At 38.9% G+C, this 24,000-nt stretch overlaps 1 protein-coding gene across 1 annotated transcript in view; it reads left to right on the top strand.

The window, feature by feature from the left end:
• ELP3 (elongator acetyltransferase complex subunit 3) overlaps window positions 1-24,000 on the top strand; it is a gene marked incomplete at its 5' end in the record, with an annotated part of 93,322 nt that overhangs the window by 9,363 nt on the left and 59,959 nt on the right. Inside the window, 3 exon segments of the mRNA XM_014589633.2 lie at window positions 3,690-3,844; window positions 18,260-18,421; window positions 21,526-21,652. Of these exon segments, the coding sequence (XP_014445119.1) occupies window positions 3,690-3,844; window positions 18,260-18,421; window positions 21,526-21,652 (444 nt within the window).

The raw sequence follows: 24,000 nt of genomic DNA, 5'->3' as shown, positions 1-24,000 counted from the left end.
TTCTCCTCTCGAACCCCAACCTGAACAGATAAAATTTTAACAGTCTTTTCCTTTTTAATTAACTGTTTATATTCAGCCAGAAAGTATTGTAGCTTGATTTGATTTGAACCTAGAATAAAAACTAATTTTTCCTTTTTTAAGTTTTAACTATTTATCCAAGGAAGGGAGACTATTTTGCAATTCCTAGCAAAGTCAAAAACACTACTTTCTTTAGAGACTACTATTTTCTTTAAGGGTTTTATATTCTATAAGTTTCTCTCAGTTTGTAGAAAGCAATGTGTAATATGAGATTGATGGATTAAAGGTGTGGAAGTTCTTAAGCAATGGGTGGATGGATTGAATTTTAGCTTTCATCAGCGAAATCCAAAAGTATTATGACAGTTTTGCTAGGTTGGGAATAGGAGATTGACTTCAAAGGGATTCAAGGAATTTTAAAGGGTTATAGAATTATTCTATATTGTGATCATGGTGGGCGCATGACTAAACATTCATCAAGCTCATCCATATATGCTGAAAGATAGTATATTTTATTGAGTATAACTATACCTCAATGTAGCTGATCAAAATCAAGTGCCATAGGCGCCAGCAGTTAGTGTAATGGCTATGTCGCTGGACTCCCATATAGTCGACCATGGTTCGAGTCCCGGACCCGGTGGCTTAAACTCACGCTGGGCACATGTGCGTGCATGCCCAGGATCCCGAGAGGAGAATGAAGGAGAAGGGATTGCGGCGTGGCCTTACCCCCGGGGGGTGATTTCTCGCTTTCTGTTTCTCTGGCGAGCACACGCGCCCTATAGCAAATACCTCTCCAAACAACCAAAAAAAAACAAGTGCCATATAAATGACCTTCAAGAAAATTGTACATTAGTGCAGATTTTTTTTTTTTTTGCTTACCAGTTTATTTTCAACTTGTCAGATTTTAAAAATTTTAAAGTACTGTCTGTAGTTGTAACAGTAGTAGGATAAATCCAAAATCTAAAATAGAAAGTAATGCCGACCAAGCAATAAGTTGCTTCAGGGTTTGTAGGTTGTTTTTTTTTTTTTTTTGAGAGGTTTTTGCCATAGGACACATGCGCTCGACAGAGAGACAGAGAGACAGAGAGACAGAAAGCAAGAAGTCACCCCCCAGGGGGGATGGCCACACCGCAATCCCTTCTCCTCCATTCTCCTTTCGGGATCTTGGGCATGCACACACATGTGCCCAGTGTGAGTTTTAAGCTACCGAGTCCGGACGCGAACCACAGTCGACTCCATGGGAGTCCAGCGACATAGCCATTACGCTAACTGCTGGTCCCAGGGTTTATTTAACAGTATATTTGTAAATATCATCCAGTTCTGATTTTCATTTCACTGTCATTCAAATGTGTATGGACCAGCAGGACTGTGAGCAAGAGGAGAGGAACCCTCCCTCAGGGAAGCCTGCATAGTTTGGAAAAACATGTTCTAAACTGACCTTTGCTTCAATTTATTTTTTGAGCTATAATACTTAATTCATTTAAAATGTAAACCTGTGTTTCAGCAGAGTGTAAAATGTCTATTGTTGCATATTTTTTAATATTTAGAAACCATTATAGAGCAGTGACTTTTTTTTAAAGTCTCCTAGATTCACCCAAATAACTTCTCTAAAATGTGCCAGATCTTCACCCTCAGGGAGTCTGATTGGTCTGTTTTAGGGTCCTGGCAAGATATTTTGAAAAATCTACTTGGATAGTTTTGTTCTATATCCCTTGTAAACATCCTAAATATAGCAATAGCATGTTCTTTCAGTGTTGATATATATGTATGCACACATATATATGTATAAATTGTATTTGCCCAGTTCAGATATAAAAAAAGGCACCTTTTGGGCATGTTAAGTATAGACATTCTTTACATAGTACATTAATTCTGGTTCATAATTGTATACTTTACTTGACCTTGTATTTCTCAAGCCTAAAATACGGCAAGAGATTTAAATATCATTTTTTTTTTTTTTGGAGAGGTTTTTCACTATAGGGCATGTGCGCTCACCAGACAGACAGAGAGAAACATAGAGACAGAAAGCGAGAAATCACCCCCCCAGGGGAGATGGTCACGCCGCAATCCCTTCTCCTCCATTCTCCTCTAGGGATCTTGGGCACGCACACACACGTGCCCGGAGCGAGTTTTAAGCCACCGGGTCTGGGACGTGAACCGCTGTCGACTACGTGGGAGTCCAGCGACATAGCCATTACGCTAACTGCTGGTTCCCTTAAATACCTATTTTTAAAAACTATAATCTTGGCTTATTATAGTTGACAAAAGTGGAAGATTTTTGCCATTCTGACCTGGAGTAGAGGATACATAATATTTCATTTTTTACCAACCAGACCTTCACTTTCAACTTTTCTTTCCAGAAACTAGGCTTGAGGTGCCACCTGTGCCCAGAATTTCCAGTCCATTTTAAACTGCTTTCTTGAGTTTTCTTTCTTACCTAATCTTTTTATTCCACTGCATCGAGTCCCAACTCTGTTGCATAATCACATATGCATTCTTATTGCATAATCATCCATGCATCTTTTTTGTTCCCAAGGCATATCACAGTCTGGCATAAAATACATGATCAGTAAATACAGTTATATGCCATATAGTGAAGTTTCAGTCAGTAAGAGACTACACATGTAATGGTGTTCAATAAGAATAAAATAGACTATACCTTATAGTCTAGGGTTGTAGTAGGCCATTCCATCTAGGTTTGTACTAATATACTCTGATGTTCACACAACAATGAAATCATCAAACGACACATTTCTTATGCATGTTCCCCATCATTAAGCAATATATAACTATATTATATTGCATATTATGCTTTCTGTTGGTTTTTTGGTCTTTGCCAGAGGGTTCATGTACTTGCCAGAGAAAGAAAAGGAGAGGAGGAGAAAGCACCCAGCAATGGGGTGTGGACATGCCACAATCTCTTCTCTTCCATTTCTACTTCCTTTTGGGATTTGGGGCACGCATGCACGCACACATGCCTGGCATGTTTTTTTTGTTTTTGTTTTTTGTTTTTTTTTTTTTGAGAGATTTTCACTGTAGGGCGCGTGCGCTCGCCAGACAGACAGAGAGAGAGACATAGAGACAGAAAGCGAGAAATCACCCCCCAGGGGGGATGGTCACGCCGCAGTCCCTTCTCCTCCATTCTCCTCTTGGGATCTTGGGCACGCACGCACACGCGCCCGGCGTGAGTTTTAAGCCCCCGGGTCCGGGACACGAACCGCGGTCGACTACGTGGGAGTCCAGCGACATAGCCATTACGCTAACTGCTGGTTCCCATGCCTGGCATGTTTTTCAGGCCACTGTGTCTGGAACTCAAGCCATGCAGTCAGCCCTGTGGGACCCAGCTGCCTTAAGCACCATTCTACCAGCTGGCCCACATATTAGATGTCTAAAATTTTCTAGCTTATATTGTGTTTATAAAATTTCACTTAATTGTGTTTGTACAGAAGTCAAGTTTCTTACTATTTAATTCTCTTGATTTGAGGTTAATTTTTTCTTTTAGATTTGAGTCTATTTTTTTACACACAGGACTAGCTAAATATGTTTAGTGGGTTCTCATTTTTAAACTGTACTCATGAAAACACTGCAAAACAAAATTAGAGATTTGCAATACCCTCTTAGGGTACTTTCCTGTATCTTTCTAATGCTGATCATTTTTTAAATGTATTTTTCAGTTAAAACAGCTTGGCCACAGTGTGGATAAAGTGGAGTTTATTGTGATGGGTGGAACATTTATGGCACTTCCAGAAGAATACAGAGATTATTTTATTCGAAATTTACATGATGCCTTATCAGGACACACTTCCAACAATATTTACGAGGCAGTCAAGTAAGAAATCCTTATTTCCTCATACTCTCCAAAGTGGTTGTTACTTTATCCTGCCTGCCATGAGAAATCCTTCTGCTCTTCATTCACATTCTTATTTCTTATGGTCTCTATTTTGAAATAATCTCCTCACTGAAATAGTCCTTTAAATAAAAAAGTGAGTATAGACAGTTGATGTAGTAGACTTCTCAAATAAAGAGACTGACAAAATATTATCTGTGATGAAGTTTGCATTCTTTTGATAATTTGTATGTCAGTTTTAGTAGAAAGAATACTGAGGTTTCATATATATTCCAATGATTTAAGAAGCAGATTTCCTTGCCTTAGGGCGTGTGCGCTCACTGGAGAGAGAGAGAGAGAGAGATAGGCAGTGAAAGGGAAAGTGAGAAATCACACCCTGGGGGGATAGCCACGCCACAGTCCCTTCTCCATTTTCCTCCCTGGGTGTTGGGCACACACGCACCTGGTGTGAGTTTCAAGCCACCAGGTCCAGGACTCAAACCAACCGTGGTTGGCCATGTGGGAGTCCAGTGACTTAGCTACTAGTCCATCTGCTGGCCCCAGAAGTCTTAAAATCGTTTTTTAAAGTTTCAGGAACACTTGGATAGTTACTTGTATGCTGTTTCTATTGTTTACCAAATGTTTTGAGGGCCCACTGGGTATTCTGCACCGTTTCAGGCACTGGGAACAGCCTGATGAACAAATGTAATCCTTGTCCTCATGGTGCTTACATTCTGGTAGTTCAACAAATAACAAACAGTAAGTGCTGTGATGGAAAAAGACTGTTGTGATAGAGAATAAATAGGGTTATTCTCTAAACAAAAGGGTGATATTTAAGCTGAGACCCTAAGTGTACGGAGAGTGAGGCCAAAAGCAGAAACGATAAGATGAAGTCACTGAAATGGGAAATAGCTCGGAGTGTTCTGGAAATAGAGGAGGCCTAGGGTTAGATCCCAGTGAACAGAGGAGAGATCACTGAGATGAGGTTGAAGTTTTAGGTAAGGGCCAAATTATAAATGTGTTTGAGGAGTTGAAATTTTATTTGAAGGCCAACCTAGTGGTTAAGGGAGTGAGATCCCATATGGCCAATCACAGTTTAAATCTTGGCTCCATTGGTTTGAAAAACCATACCAGGTGTGTATGCATGCATGCCCAGAATCCTGACAGGATGAAGAAATGGAAGAGAAAGGGTCATGGCCTGACCGTGCCCCATGGAGATGGGGGTAGGGAAGGTCTTTCTCTTACTCTGGCAAGCATATGTGTCCCTTAGCAGTTATTTTTTTTTTTTTTTTTTTAATTTGTAATGCACCAAGAACCACTTGATTGGTTTTAAGCAGGGAAATGTTGTTCTGGTCAATAGGTGAGGTCATTCTGGCTATTGTCTGGCTAATGGATTAGAGGGGTACGAAAGGAAAAGTGAAAAATGGGAGACATATGGGAGACATCCATCCTAGCTCAGATGATGGTGGTGGCATTAGCGATGGAGAAAGGGTTAGGCTGAGTGTAAGAACGAGGAAGGAGTGAAGCATAACACCCAAGCTTTGGCTGTAGGAATAGTGGAAGGTAGTGCCATAGACTGAGATGGAACAAACTAAGGGAAGAGCAGGTTTATGGGAAAAATCCAGAGTTTTACAGGCATGTTAGTTTGAATGTTGATGATACATTCAAGTAGATATGTTTGGTGCTATAAATACAATAGAAGCCTTAGCTAACAATACAAAATTGGGAATTATTAGTTCATAGATGACATTTACAGCCACGTAAATGGATGAGATCACCTAATGGGAGAGTTTCAGATCTCCAAGGTATACTAAGTAAAAAAGCAACTATTTTTTTAGCAATCTCATATTACGATCCCATCATTGATGTATACAGTATGTGCGTGTGTGCGTGCACACACTGTCCACAGTCACACCCCACATAGTGTTTCAGTTAGAGATGGACCACGCATATGACGGAGCAGAAGGCTGAACCATACAGTCTAGGTGTATAGTAGATAACCATCTGGGTTTGTATAAGTATACTCTATCATGTTCACATAACAACGAAGTCTCCTAATGACACTTTTCTCACAGTGTATCCCTGTCATTAAGGAACACTTGACTGTGTGTGTGGGAGGTGGGGGTTAGAAAAGTTAGAACAATGATCATCATTGGCATTAGTTAGAGCTGAGGAGGAAGGGACAGGGGAAATGAAAGTAAAGGGAGTATTCACATTTCCTCATCACACGGTATGCCAGGCATTGTGACAGGTGTTTTATTCATTTATCTGGCTCTTACAGTAGGCCTTTGAGTTAAATACGTAGAGTATCCCTGTTTTACAGGTAAGAAACTAGGCCCTGAGAAATTAAGCAACTTGCCCAAAGTTATACATGTAGTTGGTGGAATAGCTTTGCTTTCAGAGCCTGAACTTTGTTGTAATGCTAGAAATTATACTAGGTGTAAAAATTTGAGCATGAGTGTGTGTGTGTGTGTGTGTGTTTGTACATGTGTGTGCATCATTGCATCTTGAAAGGAACAGAGTCTCTTGTTTCTTGTGTTCCTTCCCACCACTTTCAGGCTTGACTCTGGCTTCTCTTTTATATTAGAGGAGGGGGAAGGTCAGAGAGCTAATAGTAAGGTTGTTCATATTGTGCCTCCTCTTAGAGAATTTTTTTGAGTAGTGATAAGTAGGACCAAGTTTAGAATAGACCTAAGGATGATTTTCATTACTCTATATTTAAAGTGGTTCTTGTCCTGTAGCAGGCATAAGTCAAAGTGTGCATGAACTTTGAATGAGTGATCAAGATAAAGACTGGGGGGGGGGTTAGAGGATATTTTTTTCACTATAGGGCGCATGCACTTGCCAGACAGACAGACAGAGACATAGAGACAGAAAGCGAGAAATCACCCCCCAGGGGGGATGGTCATGCTGCAATCCCTTCTCCTCCATTCTCTCGGGATCTTGGGCATGCACGCACACGCGCCTGGCGTGAGTTTTAAGCCACCAGGTCGGGGATGCGAACCGCGGTCGACTACGTGGGAGCCCAGCGACATAGCCATTGTGCTAACTGCTGGTTCCCAAGACTAAATATTGATAGCTGATGATTTAGGTAGGGCTGCCTCTTGGAGTTGGGAATAGGGACATTTTTCCATGCCTCTCCCTAATTCCTCCAGTCCCTTAACTTCTTTTACTCTTCTTTCGGTTTGTAAAAATGGAATGAACACGGTTGCTTTTTCTTAAGTTTAAATAAATATCAAGGGTTGCTCGAGGGGTCTATGCAAAAGGTTTGGGAGCTGAGAGAGCATGTGTGGAGAGCAACCTACTTTTATTTGATTGACTCTAGGAAATGAGACAGGTGAATTCCATTCCGTGAATCTAGACATTAAGCACTGTGGTCTCTTCCTCCTACAGAGGCTGTAGGATGAGATGGTGACTGTATTTTTACTGCTCATTTAGAACCATGATCATTCATGAGTATGAGTCATGCTGAGTAAAACGCTGAAGTCTTCAAACTTGAGGGAGAAGATGATGCAGTCCAACTCATTTTTTAAAAAATACTGAGAAATCAAACTGTAGTTTAGATAAAATGTGACTTGAGGAAAAGCAACCTTAAGCTAGTCAAAGGCCAAAGACATTGGAATGGCAACTGTACCTCTGAGGGTTTGCTGACAGTCATTCAACTCTGAAAATTCTCTAGCAGGAAATCAAGGCCATTTCATTTTCCTACACAAGCTTGTATGTCACTTCCTCCATGGAGCTCTCTTGTGTTGAAGACCGCGCATGTTAAGTGGAGTTGAGCTATAAATATTATAGTCTTGTCCCTTCCCCTCTACAAAGCTTTCCACAGTCTACAGTTTGGGACCACTGGGCTATTTAAAGCAGGCCAACTAAGATCTGTATGTTGAATTTGTAGGATTTTGCTACTTCGACATTTTCATCGGTTGAAACTAAGTTTCCTGCTTTATTCTTGGTATAAAGGTTTACCATTATTTTCTCAGAAGTGTTTTAGTGCGTGATGGTACTTGAATAGAAGCTGTCTGTTGTTGCAGTGAAAACGAGATTTTGTGTAATAACTAGCTAGCTTCGGGTCTTGGTGTGTTTGTAGAAAAGCCTTTTGAAGAAAACCTCTTTCTATAAGAAACTAGGCAAAACTAGCATAGTTTTCTATTCTCAAATTCACCTCAAGAGGGCAACAAACACTTTACTTTGAGATAAAAATTTATGATTTCAGGTTTCATTGCAACAAATCTCATGAATGGCTCTTGGGAAGCAATAAAAGTACAATCTGGGAGCCATAAAACCGTCCAGAAATGGTACATCGAATTCTGACAGCCCGCATGTACATGTTTTGCTTTTCTCCAGGCCCCTATACTTTTATGAGATTATCTGAAAAAAAGCTGATTTGTGACATATTGTTTGCTTTGTGAAGGTAAAATTTTACCACAAATCTCCTATGAGGGTACTTGGAAAAGTTCATAGAAAAATGAAATGAAAGTATGAGTTTATTTCAGTGCAAAAGAATGTTGAAATTCATCATTTTATTCAGAATGTATGTTTTTCCATAAGTTTTTTTAAGACACACACACACACACACACACACACACTTATGTAACAGAGTTTTTAGGGACACTGTATTATTTGAAACAGTATAGTTTGATTTTTATTATAGAACTAGAGTCAGAAAATTATTTTTAAATGTTAACATCATTGTGAAATAAAAAACAACACAGAGAAACTGTGTTTTCAACAGTGTGCTCCCCTTCAAACTTTAGGGGCTTTACCTTGCTCTTCTCTCTGTTATCTTGCACGAAGTGTGTTTGTAAAAACTGGTTGGGTTACCCAATGTGGTTACCTCTTGAATAAAGTAATGAACGTCATGTTGCTTTACTATTACTTGGTATTAGTAATTTTGCTTGCTAACTACATAGATGTAACACTGACTTTCATAAGCTTAGTGTTTTTTTTTTAAACACTAATTTTAAAATAAGGTTAAAATTATATATTGTGACAGTTGCATCAACAATGTTTAAGATTAAAAACCTGTTCAAATTATTATTGACTCAGGTGTCCCTGCTTTATTGGCATATGTCTAATGTAATTTAAGTGTTGCATCTTATTTAAAAGATTAGGATTTAGGGTAAGAAAAAAGCCCCAACAAGGTGAAAGCCTGGTCACTATTTACAAGATGTCAGTAGTGAACATTATGTTATAGCTTTGCAGATGGGACAATTGGAAATCTGAGTGGAGAGAGAGTTCAAGGACAGAGCAGGTACGGTTTTTGTGAAGGCTCATTAAATCAAGCAAAGTGCTAATCATCCATCGCTATCAGCGAGACAGAGTCTCTAACAGTCTCCAGGGAGCAACAATTACTGGTGACTTTCGTCCAGTAACAGTCATAGCTCTGGAGATGAAAAAGACTGGCAGTAGGACCTGAGTGACCCATTCACCAAAATACAAATGTTGCCAAATAACTCAGAACAACCTTTTAAAATAGTTTTATTTCTTTTTAATCAGCTTTGCTCAGAAGCAGTTTTACATTCAGTCTTTAATACTCCTTGGCTGTTTTCACAAGATGCAATTTAAAGGGTAGTTACCCATTAAGAAGTGAGTGAGTCATACTTTGTCCCTGTGGAATTTTTAATTCATTTCCGTTCCTCCTTCAGTTTCCCCCTATCGATGACTTTAAATTCTCCATCTCTGTCCTTAATGTCTTAGAAAAGCTAGAGTGCCAGGTAACGCTGGGGATCAGGCTCAGAAGATAATTTCATAGACTGACAGAGCTACGAAGGAAACGAAATCAACCTAAGGAGATCTGAAAATGACCACCTCCTGCCCCGTGTTGTCCTGGGCACTACTTTAGGCAGGCCTCAGAACCTACTGCAGTTCTGGGCTTTGCTTCCTACCTCTCACTTTCGTTTTGACCTGCTGTCTCTATTCCACCCAGATTTTCATAGATTGTGACTAGGACCCTTAACATAGGTTGGCCAACCCAAGATACAGTCTTACTCATCTTAAAAGAAATGCTGTTTGTGTTTTTCTTCCAGCATTTATTTGAAACAAAAATAAAATTTTCTAGTGAGCATCCACATGCCTATCACCTAAATCCTATGCTACTTGCCTTATAACATATCTATCCATTCCACTGTCCAGTCACCCAGCCTCTCTCTCTCTCTTTTAAGATGTTATTTATTGGGCCAACAAGTGACATGAGGATTGGGACAACCAAATCCCACATGGCCAACTGTGCAGTTCTAGTCCTGGGCCTGGTGACTTGAGAATCACATTATGCATATATGCCTAGAGTCCTGGGTGGAGAATGGAGAGAGGGGATTGTGGTGTGGCAATCCCCCAGGGGGTGATTTCTCACTTTCTCTCTGTCTCTGTTCCTCTCTGTCTCTCTTGTACAAGCACACGTGCTATATAGCAAAAACTTAAATAAAATTTAAAATAGTAATTTGTTTCCTTTTTGAGAAAGAGAGATAGACAAATACATTGACAGAGACTCGCCACTCCATGATCTTCCCGGAGCCTCTCATCCAGCCAGGATCACAGGTATACCCAGTGTGTTCAGGTTGACCTGGAGTCTGAACAGGGGCATCCTGTGTGGCTCCAGTATCATGCAGCAGCACCCTACCACCCACACCACCAAGGTGGGGCTTCTTCTTCTTCTTCTTTTTTTTTTTTAATAAATGTCAAAGTAAGTTGGATTCTCCTTCAGTATACTTCTCCCCAGATACTATAAACACCAACTGGTGTTGACTGTTTGTAGTGTTTGTTTGTTTGTTTTTCAAAGTAAATTGGCATGTAATGGAATGCACAGATCTTACGTAAAGTATTTGATTAGTTTTGAAAAGTACACATACTTGTATAATAAATCCCTAGTAAGATAGAAAACATTACCATTATCCCAGAAAGTCATCACATTCCCCTTCCAAGTAAACCCTCACCTGTACGTCCCAGAAGCAGCTATTCTTATGATTGTTTCCCCATCATAGAGAGTTTTGCCTATTCCAGAACTTCATATAAATGGAACCTTTTTGTAAGGCTTCTTTCACTGAGTATATATATATATATATATTTTTTTTTTTTTGAGAGGTTTTCGCTATAGGGTGCGTGCGCTCGACAGAGAGACAGAGAGACAGAAAGCAAGAAATCACCCCCCAGGGGGTATGGTCACGCCGCAATCCCTTCTCCTCCATTCCCCTCTCAGGATCTTGGACACGCATGCACACATGCCCGGCATGAGTTTTAAGCCACCGAGTCCGGGACACGAACCACGGTCAACTATGTGGGAGTGCGGCGACATAGCCATTAGGCTAACTGCTGGTTCCCCTCACTAAGTATATTTTGAGATTCGTCATCTATTGTGGGTGTTTCAGTAGCTGTTATCTTTTTGTTGCTAAGAAGTCATTCCTTATATGCATAGGTCGTAGTTTATTTATCTGTTCTTTATTGGTGGACACCTGGGCTGTTTCCATTCTGTGACTATTATGAATAAAACTTCAGTGAACATTCTTATACAGGTCTTCGTGTATATAAATTTTTCTCTTAATATTTCTCATATATTACCCATACATATGTGAGTAATAACTGAACTATTAACAGAATTGCTAGATATGCTTAGTTTCATAAGAACTGCCAACTATTCTCTAAAAGGTTATACCATTAGTAGTCTCACCAATAATAGGTGAGTATTTCAGTTCTGTACTGTCACTAACATATGGTGTTACCAGTTTACAAAATTGTAGTCGTTCTGGTAGGTGTGTAATAGTATCTTGTGGTTTTAATGTGCATTTTCCTGATGACTATTGGTGTTGATTACTTTAGTGTATCCTTATGCTATTTGAATGTATTTTCTTTGTGAAGGATCTCTTTAAATCTTTTGCCTATTTTTTAATGAATTTTTACATATTCTGGGTACCAGTCCTCTGTCAGATCTATAATTTACAAATATGAAAACAGTTCTGTGGTTTGACTATTCTTTGATATCTTTGAACAGAAGTTTTTACTTTTGATGAAGTCTACTTAGCAATTTCTTTCTTTCATGGTTTTTGCTTTCTGTATTATTTCTGATAAACCGTTGTATGTTCCCAAGGCACAAAGATATTCTGCATTGTCTTATAGTATTAACTTTTGTACTTAGTGCTCATGTTTAGCTTTATGGCCCATCTTGAATTAATTTTTTATGTGTGGTTGAAGTAGGAGTCAAGATTCCTTTTTTCCCATTTAGATATCTAGTTGTTCAACATCATCTCTTTAAAAACTTTCCTATTTCGATTGTATCATGCCTTTGTTCAAACTCAAATGACTGTATAAATGTGGGACTCAGCTCTTTTTTGATCTGTTGATCTGTTTTAATCCTTATGTCGGGATTACAAGTTTTGATTACTGTAGCTTTTTATTATATTAATATATTGAAGTCAAATAATGTAAGTCTTCCAACTTTGTAATTGTTTTTCAAGATTACTGTAGATATTCTAGGTTCTTTGCATTTTATGTTAAATTTACAATCAGCTGATCAATCTCTTTTAAAAAGTGTTATGGAGTCGAGATTGTGTTAAAGCTATAGAACAATTTGGAGAGAGTTAACAATTTAGTGAGTCTTCCTTTTTTTTTTTTTGAGAGGTTTTCGCTATAGGGTGCGTGCGCTCGACAGAGAGACAGAGAGACAGAAAGCAAGAAATCACCCCCCAGGGGGTATGGTCACGCCGCAATCCCTTCTCCTCCATTCCCCTCTCAGGATCTTGGACACGCATGCACACATGCCCGGCATGAGTTTTAAGCCACCGAGTCCGGGACACGAACCACGGTCAACTATGTGGGAGTGCGGCGACATAGCCATTAGGCTAACTGCTGGTTCCCCTCACTAAGTATATTTTGAGATTCGTCATCTATTGTGGGTGTTTCAGTAGCTGTTATCTTTTTGTTGCTAAGAAGTCATTCCTTATATGCATAGGTCGTAGTTTATTTATCTGTTCTTTATTGGTGGACACCTGGGCTGTTTCCATTCTGTGACTATTATGAATAAAACTTCAGTGAACATTCTTATACAGGTCTTCGTGTATATAAATTTTTCTCTTAATATTTCTCATATATTACCCATACATATGTGAGTAATAACTGAACTATTAACAGAATTGCTAGATATGCTTAGTTTCATAAGAACTGCCAACTATTCTCTAAAAGGTTATACCATTAGTAGTCTCACCAATAATAGGTGAGTATTTCAGTTCTGTACTGTCACTAACATATGGTGTTACCAGTTTACAAAATTGTAGTCGTTCTGGTAGGTGTGTAATAGTATCTTGTGGTTTTAATGTGCATTTTCCTGATGACTATTGGTGTTGATTACTTTAGTGTATCCTTATGCTATTTGAATGTATTTTCTTTGTGAAGGATCTCTTTAAATCTTTTGCCTATTTTTTAATGAATTTTTACATATTCTGGGTACCAGTCCTCTGTCAGATCTATAATTTACAAATATGAAAACAGTTCTGTGGTTTGACTATTCTTTGATATCTTTGAACAGAAGTTTTTACTTTTGATGAAGTCTACTTAGCAATTTCTTTCTTTCATGGTTTTTGCTTTCTGTATTATTTCTGATAAACCGTTGTATGTTCCCAAGGCACAAAGATATTCTGCATTGTCTTATAGTATTAACTTTTGTACTTAGTGCTCATGTTTAGCTTTATGGCCCATCTTGAATTAATTTTTTATGTGTGGTTGAAGTAGGAGTCAAGATTCCTTTTTTCCCATTTAGATATCTAGTTGTTCAACATCATCTCTTTAAAAACTTTCCTATTTCGATTGTATCATGCCTTTGTTCAAACTCAAATGACTGTATAAATGTGGGACTCAGCTCTTTTTTGATCTGTTGATCTGTTTTAATCCTTATGTCGGGATTACAAGTTTTGATTACTGTAGCTTTTTATTATATTAATATATTGAAGTCAAATAATGTAAGTCTTCCAACTTTGTAATTGTTTTTCAAGATTACTGTAGATATTCTAGGTTCTTTGCATTTTATGTTAAATTTACAATCAGCTGATCAATCTCTTTTAAAAAGTGTTATGGAGTCGAGATTGTGTTAAAGCTATAGAACAATTTGGAGAGAGTTAACAATTTAGTGAGTCTTCCAATTCATGAACATAGTCTAACTACTTACTTACTTGGCTCTTTTAAATTTCTATTAGCATCTTCCATATAGAGATTTTTATAAGCCTTTTGTAAGATTTTTTTTCCAAAACAATTTTTTTTTCGATTCCGTGCACTCACCAGAGAGACAGAGAAAGACAAAGAGACAGAAAGCAAGAAATCACCCTCCCAAGGAGGATGACCATGCTGCAATCCTTCTCCTCTATTCTGCTCTTGGGATTTTGGGCATGCATACACATGTGCTTGGCATGAGTTTTAAGTAGCTGGGTACAGGACTTGAATCATGGTCAACTACATGGGAGTCCAGCAATATAACCATTATGCCATCTACTGGTCCCCCAAAATATTTTTTTATTGCTGATGCTATAGTAAGTGCAATTTTTAGGAATTTCATTTTCAAAGCTACATATATAGGATATATCTTTGTTTTTTTATGATAACATTATATCACTCCTTAGTTCTAAAAATTATTTTTATAAACTAAGAATTTACTTCATGAATAATTATGTCATCTGCACATACACTGAATTTTACTTTTCCCTTTGAGATCTGTATACTTTCTTTCTCCTACCTTATTGAAATGGCTAGGACATTCAGTACAGTATTAAATAGACATGAGGATAGGCATCTATGTCTGTAGTGATATTAGGAAGACATTTAATGATTCAATTCAACCATTCTTCTCTTAATAACCTACCTGTTTAATGACCACTTGGACTTAACAACCAGTTCTACACAGGAAATTCCCCTTTCTCGGTCTTTATCTCATTACTACAGTTAGTATTCACTACACGAAGCAATCACTATCATGCAAAACTATGTATTTCATTTATAAACTTGTACCTTATTGTGCACCCACAGTAGTGTTCAGAAGGACTAAAAACAATTACACCAGATTTATGTTATTGTGTTGTGGTGTGTCTTGTCACTTTCTGGCACTTACATAATGTATGCTTATTGTCTAGATAGAATTACTTTATTCTAGTGTGGTATTGCATGGTATCTTGATAAAATACATACCTGTCTCTCCATGACACAGCACAAGACATCCACCTTTAAGCTCCTCCCTTTACCTATTAACTTAATGATCTACTTGTAGGTGCAGAGCTTGTCCAGAAATGAGGAGTGCTTGTATTAAGGGCATTATTTCTTACGGTTTTTTTGTAGCTACCTTGTTAGATTGAAGAAATTTGTTGAGAAGTTTTATCATTAACTCATCTAATGCCTTGTCTGCATCTATAGTATTTAAATGATCATATGATTTTTCTTCTTTATTGTGATAATATAAATTATTCTGATTGATTTTTGAATGTTGAACTAATCTTCCCTTCCTAGGATAAACCTTATTTGGTCATAATGTATCATCTTTTGTATAGATCGCTGGTTTCAACTTGCTACTAATTTATAAAAGACGTTAGTGTCTATGTTCATAAGGGATGGTGGTCTGTAATTCCATTTCCTGTGATTTTTTTTTGCCAGGTGTTAGTATTAATGTCATACTTCCTTACAAAACAAGTAAGGAAGTGTTTTCTCCTCTATTTTCAGAAAGAGGTCATATAAAATGAGTGTTCTTACAGCCATAAGTGTTTGCTAAAACCCACTGGTAGAACTATCCAAGGCTGGCCTTTTCTTTATGGGAGGGTTTTAAATGATTAATTCAATTCCTTTAATAGATACAAGGCTATTCATTTGTTTGTTTGATCTGTATCCATTTTAATAAGTCATATTTTTCAAGGAATTTGTCTCCTCCATTCTCCTCTTGGGATTTTGTGTACAAACACACACACACACACACACACACACGCCCAGTATGTCTTTCAAGCCGCTGTATCCGGGACTTGAACTGTGCAGTTGTCCTTATGGGATCCAGCACCTTACCCTCCATGCCACCTGCTGACCTGCTCTCCTTTTTTTCTTAGAGGTTGTGTGTGTGTGTGTGTGTGTGTGTGTGTGTGTGTGTTTTGTTTTGTGCCTTAGGGTGCGTGTGTTCGCCAGAGAGAGAGAGAAACAGTGAGAGGGAAAGTGAGAAATCATTCCCAGGAGAAATGGCCATGCCACAATCCGTTCTCTTCCATTATCTTCCCAGGATCTTGGGCACGCACAAGCATGTGTCTGCTGTGATGTTTTTGAAGAATTTTTTATTTAGCTTTATTTATTTATTTTAATTTGACCAGAGAGAGAGAGAAAGTGAGAAAGCAAGCCACCAGGCCCAGACTTGAACCACAGTCAGCCATGTAGGAGTCCAGCAACATAACTGCTATGCCATCTGCTGGTCCCACTCTCATTCACTTTTTGAAATATGCTTATTAGAGCTTTATGCCTTCTGAGTTTGTTGTGTCAATCTTTATATTGGTTTGCTTTTTCTATAATATAAAAGTATTTATTTTAATTTAAAAAATGGTTTCCCTCAGCCTGATAATTGATGTTAGAGGAAAGCAAAATATGCTTTATGTATTTCCTGTCACTGCATGCCGTGGCATTCACCTGTTTGAGAACTAATGGAACTTTCCGATTCTATTGTCTCAGTGCCCTGTCTTAGGCAAGATTTGATAAGATCTGAGCCCCTTTTCTGTTTATTACTCATCTTTTAGCAACTTCAAACTAATTGTTTGCCTGTAGTCTTAGTCCCTCTGGTAATCCTGTATCAAACCTCAAGGAAGGGCTAGCTAGTGGGATGGTAGTTAAGGCATGGGCCTCCCACATGGCCAACCAGTGTTTAAGTCCCAGACCAGGCGGCTTGAAAATCACACCAGGCATGTGTGTGTGCATACCCAAAATTCCAAGAGGAGAGATGGAGAAGGGATTGTGGCATGACTATCTCCTCTGGGAGGTGATTTCTCACTTCCCCTCTCACCATCTCTCTCTCTCTCCTACTCTTTATCTCTCTCTAGTGAATGCATTGTCCCTATGGCAAAAACCTTAAAAAAAAAAAAAAAAAACCCTCATGGAATACTGAAATAAACAGTACAAAAAGAGTCTGACTGTCTAGTTAGTCCTCTAGATCAGTGATTCTTAATTTTTATGAATGGTAAATAAGTCAGTTTTTAGGGGACAATTAAGAATGAAGGAGTAAAAAAGAGAAGGTATAAAATTAGGGAAATGTTATGATTTTTATTTTTAAGAAAATTATGAACTTCCTTGGGAAAAGGAAATTAATGCTAAAAAAGGCTGTCCCCACCCTCCTTGAAGAATTGAGAAAGTTACAGATGGGTACACTAAGACGATTGAAGGAGTTCTTAGAAGTTAGAGACGTTGTAAAGGCAAGAAGCCTGGTATCCCACACTGAGTTGTCTAAGCATGTGGTAAATGAGATACAGAGGTAAGGGTTTTTAAAGTCAGGTGGACCCAACTTCACAACATGACTTAGAGCTTATTAGCTCTGTGCACTTGAACTAGCTGCTTGTTCCCTTTGAACTTCAGTGTCTTCATCTGTGGACAGGGGATAAGAGGACACGCTTTATAGAGCTGGTGGGAGGACTCAGTGTTGGTAGAAACGGCACTTGGCCACAGGGGCCTCTGTAAATGGGAGTTCCTATCCTCTCCTATCACCCGCCCTCTTAGCAGGTTACTTTTGATTTTTACTTCTCTGTATCTTTGGCCAGTACTAAAGTTAAGGTCATTGACTACATAGCTTCCATCTGAAGGGATACTACTCTGACACATGGTTTTAGTGGAAGACAAAAATGGTTGCCAATTTTGTAAATCATTGCTAAGATTAATAGGCTTGGCAGAAAGACTTTTTCTGTATGTAGAAGCCATTTCCACTGAATTATTTCTATGCTTGTTACACACACCCTCCCCCCTTCTTTTTTTCTTTTATTCAAAATGACTAAAATATGGAGTGGGAAGTAAATAATGTAAATGGTTTTCACTTATGTGAAAAATGATTGGTAGGAATTGAAAAATAGGATTTTCACAGTTGAAATCACTGCTTTCAAGGAGATTATGGTTGCAGCATCCTACAGGAGAATAATAATGATAATGACGGTAATAACATTACTGTGTGCTAGTTCAGTCACGTCAGATATGGGTACTATTATTATACTCATTTTTTCAGATAAAGAAACCGAAGTACAGAGAGGTTAATAGCATTCCTGTTTGCATAGTTAGGAAGTCGCAGAGACAGGATTTGAACTCAGAGAGTCTGACTCCAGCACCCACTCACTTAACCAGTGTCTCATACTAGGAGGACTAAGAGAGGACAGTTTTTTAATTAGGTAGTAAATGTCCTAAAACTGTGGTAAGTTTGTTGTTTTGAGATTGGTTGTTCTGGCTTTACAGGTATTCTGAAAGAAGCCTCACGAAGTGTATTGGAATTACTATCGAAACCAGACCAGATTATTGCATGAAGCGGCATTTAAGTGACATGTTGACCTATGGCTGCACAAGGCTGGAGATTGGGGTGCAGAGTGTCTACGAAGACGTAGCCAGAGATACCAACAGGTATGATGGCAACAAATAATCTCTGCAAGCCTTTCTCTAGCCCCACTGGTTTCTCTGCACTCATACTCATTTTGTTTTTTTCCTGTCAACCTTACAGAAAGATATACGTGTATTCCTTCTTTCAGAGTCCTTTCTGCTGTCTGTGATCTTAATTCAATCCCCCTTTTTCTTCATTTCTAGTCTTTCTCTACTAACTCTTTTCTAGGAACCCATAAAATATCTCATTGCCAAGCCAACAGGTGGCATGGTGGTTAAGGCGCTGAACTTCCACATGATTCACTGCAGTTTGAGTGGCTTGAAAATCACACCGAGTACATGTGCATGTATGTGCCCAAAATCCCAAGAGGAGAATGGAGGAGAAGAGATTACAGTGTGACCATTCCTCTAGAGGGGCAGGGGGATGGTGGTGGTAATTACTCACTTTCCCTTTCTCTCTGTCTCTCACCAGTGAGGGCATGTACCCTATGTCAAAAACCTTAAAAAAAAAGAGAGAGAGCTCATTGCCTATTCTTGTTATAAACAACCTTTCCCAAATAAACAGCAGAAAACAGGACTCTAGGTCAGTAGTTTAAAGCAGGAGAGAAGGCCAGAGAGAATAGAACAAAGGAAAGGATTCAAATAAGAAGGAGGGCAGGGTAAAATTTAAGAGATTAATTTTTGGCAGAGAAACGGAAGCTTGGTGAAGTAATGGATATGAAATTTGAAGTTTCATTGTTGATAGAACCCAAAGAAATAAGGATTGGTAGAGCCATATGAAGCTCTCTTCCCTCTGGAAATACAGAGTTGAGGAGAAAAGATATATATACCAGGTCAACTGTATGAGGAACTTTTTAATTAATTGTTCAGTTAGTGGGGAGTGGACATCCAGAGTTTATAGACAACAAAGGTCATTGACCTAGCATGGGAAAGGCAGAATTTAGGAGGAAGGTAGTGGTGGATTTGCTCTTAAAGAGGACTTGACTTTATTAGCATTTGGGTAGATGTGTTTAGGGTTGTGCTAGGAGAAGAAAGTTAAGTGAACTAGGGAAACAGACACTGATCAACATTTAGAAATCACCAAGAAGAATGCCAGGCTAAGAAGGGTAGAGTTTTCCTTTTAGGTAGTAGAGATCTGAATATTTTTGAGCACAGGGAAGAATCTAATGGATATTATACCTGAAAAGAGTAACCTGAGTAGAATTGCACTCATCTAGGACAACTAGATGAGGTGCTGTGTAACAGGGTGGTGCTTGAGAGGTACCTGTGGAAAAAGAGAAGCTTCTTGAAGGTCATAAGAGCTTTCTGAAGAAAATGACATCCAAACTGAGACTTAAAGTAAGTATATGAATTAGGTAGAGAAAAGATTGTTTCAGGTAGAAAGAAAATAAGAAGAGCAAGTTCCCAAGGACAGCAGGACATGGCATATTTAGGGAATTCCCAGTAGTTTAGTTTATTTAGAATGAGGAGTTTAATGGGAGAGTGATACAAGGTAAGGCTGAAAAGCAGAGAGGCCAAGTTTTGGAGGGTTTAGAAGCCAGCCTAAGAAGTCTAGGTTTTAATCTGGAGACAGCAGCAAACCTTTGATAGGCTGTAAGGTAGTTGTGATAGGAGCATATCTGCATTTTAGAAAGATCACTTTAGTTATGGTGGGGCAGATTAGATAAGAGCAAGCTTGATAGATTGGTTAAGAGCCTGTTGTAGTAATTTAAGCTAAAAATACTGAAGTCCTAGAAAGATCTGAATGGCAATGTTTGGTGGCTGATTGGAGATGAGGGTGGTAGAAAATGAGAAGTGGAGGAGGCTTGGAGGGAAGATGAGTTTCATTCTGAATATACTACACTAAGTTTTAGATACTAGTGGAACAACTAGTTGAAGGTTTGCCTTAGAGCAGAGCTGTCCAATAAAACATTCTGCAGTGATCAGAATGTTCTATACTTGCACTGTCGGGTATGTTTGTGCAACTGAGAAACTGAATTTTTTCATGTAAATTCATGGAAATATAAATTTGAATAACCATATCTGCCAAGGGGCTCCTGTAGTAAAGGCTTGGATGTCCGGGTGTGGAATTCAGAGGAGAGGCCTAGCCTCATCATGGAAATTTAGAGGTTGTTACAGAGATTAGAAATAAAAACCATGGAAATGGATGGAAACAGAGAGAGTGCGATGGAGACCCTGGTTTCTAGACTCTCTCTGTGGTGAAAGTGAACATCTTGATGATGGAAGATATTGACACAAGGCTTTAGTCTTTAGCTCTCCAAAAAATGTTACAAGGGCTGGCTTCCTCCTTGTGTGTGACATTAGACTGCTAAGTTACCACCATTTATTCACACAGTCCCGAATGATTCTGCCTTCTCACTAAATTATTCTACCCCCATCCCCCTTTGCTTTGAAGGATCCTTCAAACCCACCGGTGAAATCTATTTTGTAGCATAGGTTTCCCTCTTCATCTCTCTATAGATTTCATAAGATTTTTCCAGGAACAAAGAAAACAGCAAGCAGCTGCTTCCGTGTGGTTTGGAGCTCTTTCTTCTTGTGCTTGCTTGCTTGTTTGTTTTTGCCAGAGAGCTTGTACACTGGCCAAGACCAAGAGGGAGAGGGAGAAAACACTCTCCAATGTGGCATGGTCATGCTGCAATTTATTCTCCATTTCTCCATCCTGTTGGGGTTTGGGGCACACATGCACATGGGCCTGTCGTATTTTTCAAGCCACCAGGGTGGGGATTCAAACTGCAGGGTTGGCTGTGTGGGATTTGGCTCTCTTAACCACGAGGGCAGATCCATTTTTCTTGTTTTTTGTGTTTTTTGTTTGTTTGTTTGGGTTTTTTTTTTTTTTTTTTTAGTGTATAATAACTTGTTACCTCAATCATTTTTGAGCACTGTGAATAAATGCAAAAGAAAATGCCTGAGAAGTATCTCACAAATAGAAGTATTTACTTTCAGGCCTCCTCAGAGGTGGAGATGTAAAAAATGATTTTCTGAGATTTTTTTTTTCTTCCCTCCTGCCATAGATTCTTGGTTGTAGAACTTCTGTTACATGTATGTCTCTGAGGTGATTTTTCCTCTACTCTTTGTGTTAACTCTGCTTCTCATTTATGTGTGTAACAGAGTGAATTTTCTTTCCTCAGGGGCCACACTGTGAAGGCAGTGTGTGAGTCATTTCACCTGGCCAAGGATTCTGGTTTCAAAGTTGTAGCTCATATGATGCCTGATCTGCCAAACGTGGGACTGGAAAGAGACATCGAACAGTTTACTGTAAGTGTTTCCTTCAGCCAGGCTAATCTGGAATGCCACTGCATGCTTCTTATACCTTCTCTGCTTTTATTGCTTGCTGTTGTTTTTCCATTATGAAAGCAATACATCCTCATTATGGAATATTAGAAATGAAGTCACATCAGACAAAACTCTCACATTTCAGTATATCCCTTCTGAGATGTATGTATGTATTTATTTATTTATTTATTTATTTTTGAGAGAGATTTTTGCTATAGTGCATGTGCGCTCACCAGACAGACAGAGACATAGAGACAGAAAGCAAGAAATCACCCCCCAGGAGGGATGGTCACGCTGCAATCCCTTCTCCTCCATTCTCTTCTTGGGATCTTGGGCACGCACGCACGCACGCACATGCGCCCAGCGTGAGTTTTAAGCCACCGGGTCCGGGACGCGAACCACGGTCGACTACGTGGGAGTCCAGCAACATAGCCATTACGCTAACTGCTGGTTCCCGAGATGTATTTATTTTTTAAATTTATTTTGTAGAGAAATTTTTTTGCTGTAGGGTATGTATGTTCATCAGACAGACAGAGACAGAAAGCAAGAAATCACACCCCAAGAGGGATGGCCATGCCACAATCCCTTCTCTTCCATTCTCCTCTTGGAATTTTGGGAATGCATGTTCACATGCCTGGCATGACTTTTATGCCTCCAGGTCCAGAACTCAAACCACAGTTGACTACGTGGGAGTCAAGTGACGTAACCATTACACCATCTGCTGGTCCCTATTTATTGATTTACTTAGGCTTTTTTTTGTGGGCGAGGCTCTTTATACACATGTAACAGAGGCACAATTACATATATTAGGTTGGTACAAAAGCAACTGAAGTTTCAAACCATGAATTTTAAATCATTATAACTAGGTTAAAACATGCCTTTATTAATCCAAATAGAAACCATTATATTCAGCACATTTTTGTCAAAGAGAAGTTTGTTTGTTTATTCCCATAGCCAAAAAATCTGTGCTTCAGGATTCAACGAACTCTTGGAAAGCATCTTCTGCATCTTGCTCGTTGTGGAAACATTTTCCCTGCAAAGAGTCGTCGCAGTGCTTGAAGTGGTAGTCAGTTGGTGAGAGGTCAGGTGAATATGGCAGTTGAAGCAAAACTTTATATCCCAATTTGTTCAACTTTTGAAGCATTGGTTGTGCGACCTGCAGTTGGGCGCTGTTGTGGAGAAGAATTGGACCCTTTCTGTGGACCAATGCCAGCTGCAGGCATTGCAGTTTTCAGTGCATCTCATCAATTTGCTGAGCACACTACTCAGGTGTAATGGTTTCATCAACATTCAGAAAACTGTAGTGGGTCAGACCCCACCAAACAGTGACCATGATCTTTTTTTTTGTGCAAGTTTGGCTTGGGAAGGGCTCCATTTGGAACTTCTCTGTTCAGCCACCGAGCTGGTCATCAATTGTGTAAAATCCACTTTTTGTCACATGACACAATCCAAGGAGAAATGGGTCATAGAATAAGAAAAGACAACTTCAAAACAGTTTTTTTATTTAATTTTTTAAAATTTATTCATTCATTCATTCGTTTTAATTTGACCAGAGAAAGAGAGAGAGAGAGGAAGTGCAAAAGCAAGTCACCAGGTCCAGGACTCAAACCATGGTCGGCCATGTGGGAGTATCCAGTGCCTTAACCACCATGCCACCTGCTGATCCCAAAATGATTTTTTTTAAGTCAGCTCATGAGGCACCGAGGCACCCACTTATCACGCTTTTTTACTTTTCCAATTTGCTTAAAATACTGAACGACTGTAGAATGGGCAGCATTGAGTTCTTCTGCAACTTCTCATGTAGTTGGAAAAGGATCAGCTTTGATGATTGCTCTCAGTTGGTCATTGTCAATGTCTGATGGCTGGCCGCTATGCTCCTCATCTTCAAGGCTTTTCTCTCCTTTACAAAACTTGAATCACCACTGCACTGTGTGTTCATTGGCAGTTCTTGGGCCAGTGCACATTGATGCAGTGAGTTGTCTCTGCTGTTCTACGACCCATTTTGAACTCGACTAAGAAAATCATTCGAATTTATTTTTTGTCTAACATCATTTCCATAGTCTAAAATACATATAAAATAAATAGCAAGTAACAAGCCGCTAGCAAAAAAATAATAATAAAATGAGAAATTTGTGTTATAATTATGTTATTTACAGTCAATTAGGTACTGACTGTACCATTAGGCTAGGCCTTTAACCAATATTGCAAGACTTACTGTAATGCTAGCACTGTGTTGGACATTTACATACATTGTTCACCCCTCACAATAACTTGTAGCTTGCTTCATTCAGGTCATGTGGTTAGAAAGTACTGGCATCAGGAAAAAAAAA

This window comes from Tupaia chinensis, unplaced genomic scaffold (assembly GCF_000334495.1).
Source record: "Tupaia chinensis unplaced genomic scaffold, TupChi_1.0 Scaffold000366_1, whole genome shotgun sequence".
In the NCBI taxonomy this organism is placed as follows: Eukaryota; Metazoa; Chordata; class Mammalia; order Scandentia; family Tupaiidae; genus Tupaia; species Tupaia belangeri.
Note: the sequence above shows the minus strand (reverse complement) of the source record. Positions and strands in the feature narration are given on the sequence as shown.